The sequence below is a fragment of the Gossypium raimondii genome, chromosome 7 (assembly GCF_025698545.1).
Source record: "Gossypium raimondii isolate GPD5lz chromosome 7, ASM2569854v1, whole genome shotgun sequence".
Taxonomy (NCBI): domain Eukaryota; kingdom Viridiplantae; phylum Streptophyta; class Magnoliopsida; order Malvales; family Malvaceae; genus Gossypium; species Gossypium raimondii.
The window spans coordinates 16,766,673-16,768,557 of NC_068571.1; the positions used below are offsets into that span (position 1 = coordinate 16,766,673).

At 31.6% G+C, this 1,885-nt stretch overlaps 1 protein-coding gene across 1 annotated transcript; it reads left to right on the forward strand.

Annotated features, from left to right (window-relative positions):
• The first annotated feature begins 717 nt into the window (after window positions 1-717).
• LOC105800484 (40S ribosomal protein S27-2) lies at window positions 718-1,615 on the forward strand. Its single transcript, XM_012631660.2, has 4 exons — window positions 718-864; window positions 1,023-1,124; window positions 1,222-1,250; window positions 1,341-1,615. Exons 1-4 carry the CDS (start codon window positions 862-864, stop codon window positions 1,465-1,467), a joined length of 261 nt encoding a protein of 86 aa, XP_012487114.1. The 5' UTR covers window positions 718-861; the 3' UTR covers window positions 1,468-1,615.
• Window positions 1,616-1,885: the final 270 nt, after the last annotated feature.

Sequence of the window (1,885 nt, forward strand, 5' to 3'; positions counted from 1 at the left end):
GATCAAGTTGAAGGTATTACAGATTTTCTCTTGCTTGTTAAACCATTTTTAAAGGCTAGCTCTAATACTAATTGCTTGCTCAATAACTCAATCGAAATAGCCAAGAGGTGGTGAATTGACCCTTTAAAAAATTTAGTGGAAGCAAAGAAAGAATAAGAAATAATGAACGCAACGATTTAGAGTGGTTTGGCCTCAATTATCTACTCTACTACCTTTGCTTTCCATAACTAAAGATTTTCCAAACTCACTAATTTGATCCACCTTTGAGGACAATGTTTAACTTTACAACTCTCTTAAGATTTCTACACAAATCTTAAGACACAAATTCTCTCAAGCAGAAACAAATAAACAAATAAATAAATAATCATTATAAGATCAGTGTGTTTGTCAATTAAGCACAAAGACAAAGAAAAACACTTGAGCTAATATATTATTCTAAATCTTCTTAATTTTTAAATTTTAAAATCTCAAACGATATATATCGTTAGCATTTTTATCAAATCTTTTCAATTTAACTTATTGATTATATTATACTCAAATGATATGTTATATAATAAACGAAAAATAAATATATTAAATTAAAAAATTTTGATAAAAATATATTAATGATATTAATAATTAAACTATGAGCTTCAAATTGAAAAGAAAAATGAAAGAATTTAATTTTTGAAGTATAGAACATAAATTTCAAATTCGTAAATGTATAGGCTATCAATATATTTTACAGATTTAAAGTCCACATAAAGGGCCCCACAAGTTAAGCCCTAAAATCCTTTCAGAGCGCTCTCCCTTTAAGCTTTTTCGCTAAATAGCTTCGAAGACACTAGCTATTAGCGCCGCACCCCCCTTCTAATTGCAAACATGGTAAATCTCCTCTCACTATTTCTTCTATGCTTCACCTTAGAGAATTTTCAGTTACTCAATTTCATGTTATATTGATTTTCAGGATTTTTTTTTCTATTTTCCTGTAATGTTTTAGCAATAACATCTTATTTGAGTTGTTTCTTTTGGTGTGATTTTAGGTTCTTCAAAACGACATCGACTTGCTGAATCCTCCGGCCGAGCTTGAGAAGAAGAAGCACAAGCTCAAGCGTCTAGTTCAGTCTCCCAATTCCTTCTTCATGGTAATATATTTAAGCTTTTATTTTCATTGTATTTTTTTGTCATTTCATGACTTGTTTGTGTACATGGTTGATTGACTTGGTTATTTCTCTCTCTCAGGATGTTAAATGTCAGGGCTGCTTCAACATGTAAGTTTAAAATGGATTTTAGATTTGATGGATTTAAATAAGGGTTATTTCTATTTTTGATTTCTGGTTTTACTTGTTTGTCTTTGGCAGAACGACCGTATTTAGCCACTCTCAAACTGTGGTAGTTTGCGGTAATTGCCAGACAGTTCTATGCCAGCCTACTGGTGGTAGAGCCAGACTCACCGAAGGCTGCTCGTTCAGGAAAAAGGGTGACTAATTCTGATGGCTCTGACTAGAAGAGTTTCTTTTTTAGGTGTTAAAATCTCTTTAGTTTTAATAGCAACAACATTAAGGATTTAAAAAGACTGTTATTGTTCTTGATGCGGTGGATATTCTTTTAATGAATGTTTTGAGTTGCATTTAAATGGTTTCCTGATCTTGACTTAAGCATTTATGCTTTCTTTTGACTATGTTGGAATTTGATCGAAGTTGTTCAAGCTTCTAACTGTATGCTTTACCTTATAGAAGACTCTTTTGGATTGGAAGGTCAAATTTTGTTGTAGTATCAAGGTGGTGATTGACACATAGTGGGGACTTATGTTGGTTGAGATCATAAAGTTTCTAATTGATTGGATTACAATATTGTTATGGTCGATGTTATTCAGATTTGGTTGTGATTGTTACAAATGGGTATG

Bases quoted from the DNA above. Each gene is read 5' to 3' on its own strand.
- LOC105800484 (XM_012631660.2), top strand. The intron at 1,125-1,221 runs GTAATATATTTA...TCTCTCTCTCAG, and splicing joins CTCCCAATTCCTTCTTCATG to GATGTTAAATGTCAGGGCTG. The intron at 1,251-1,340 runs GTAAGTTTAAAA...TGTCTTTGGCAG, and splicing joins TGTCAGGGCTGCTTCAACAT to AACGACCGTATTTAGCCACT.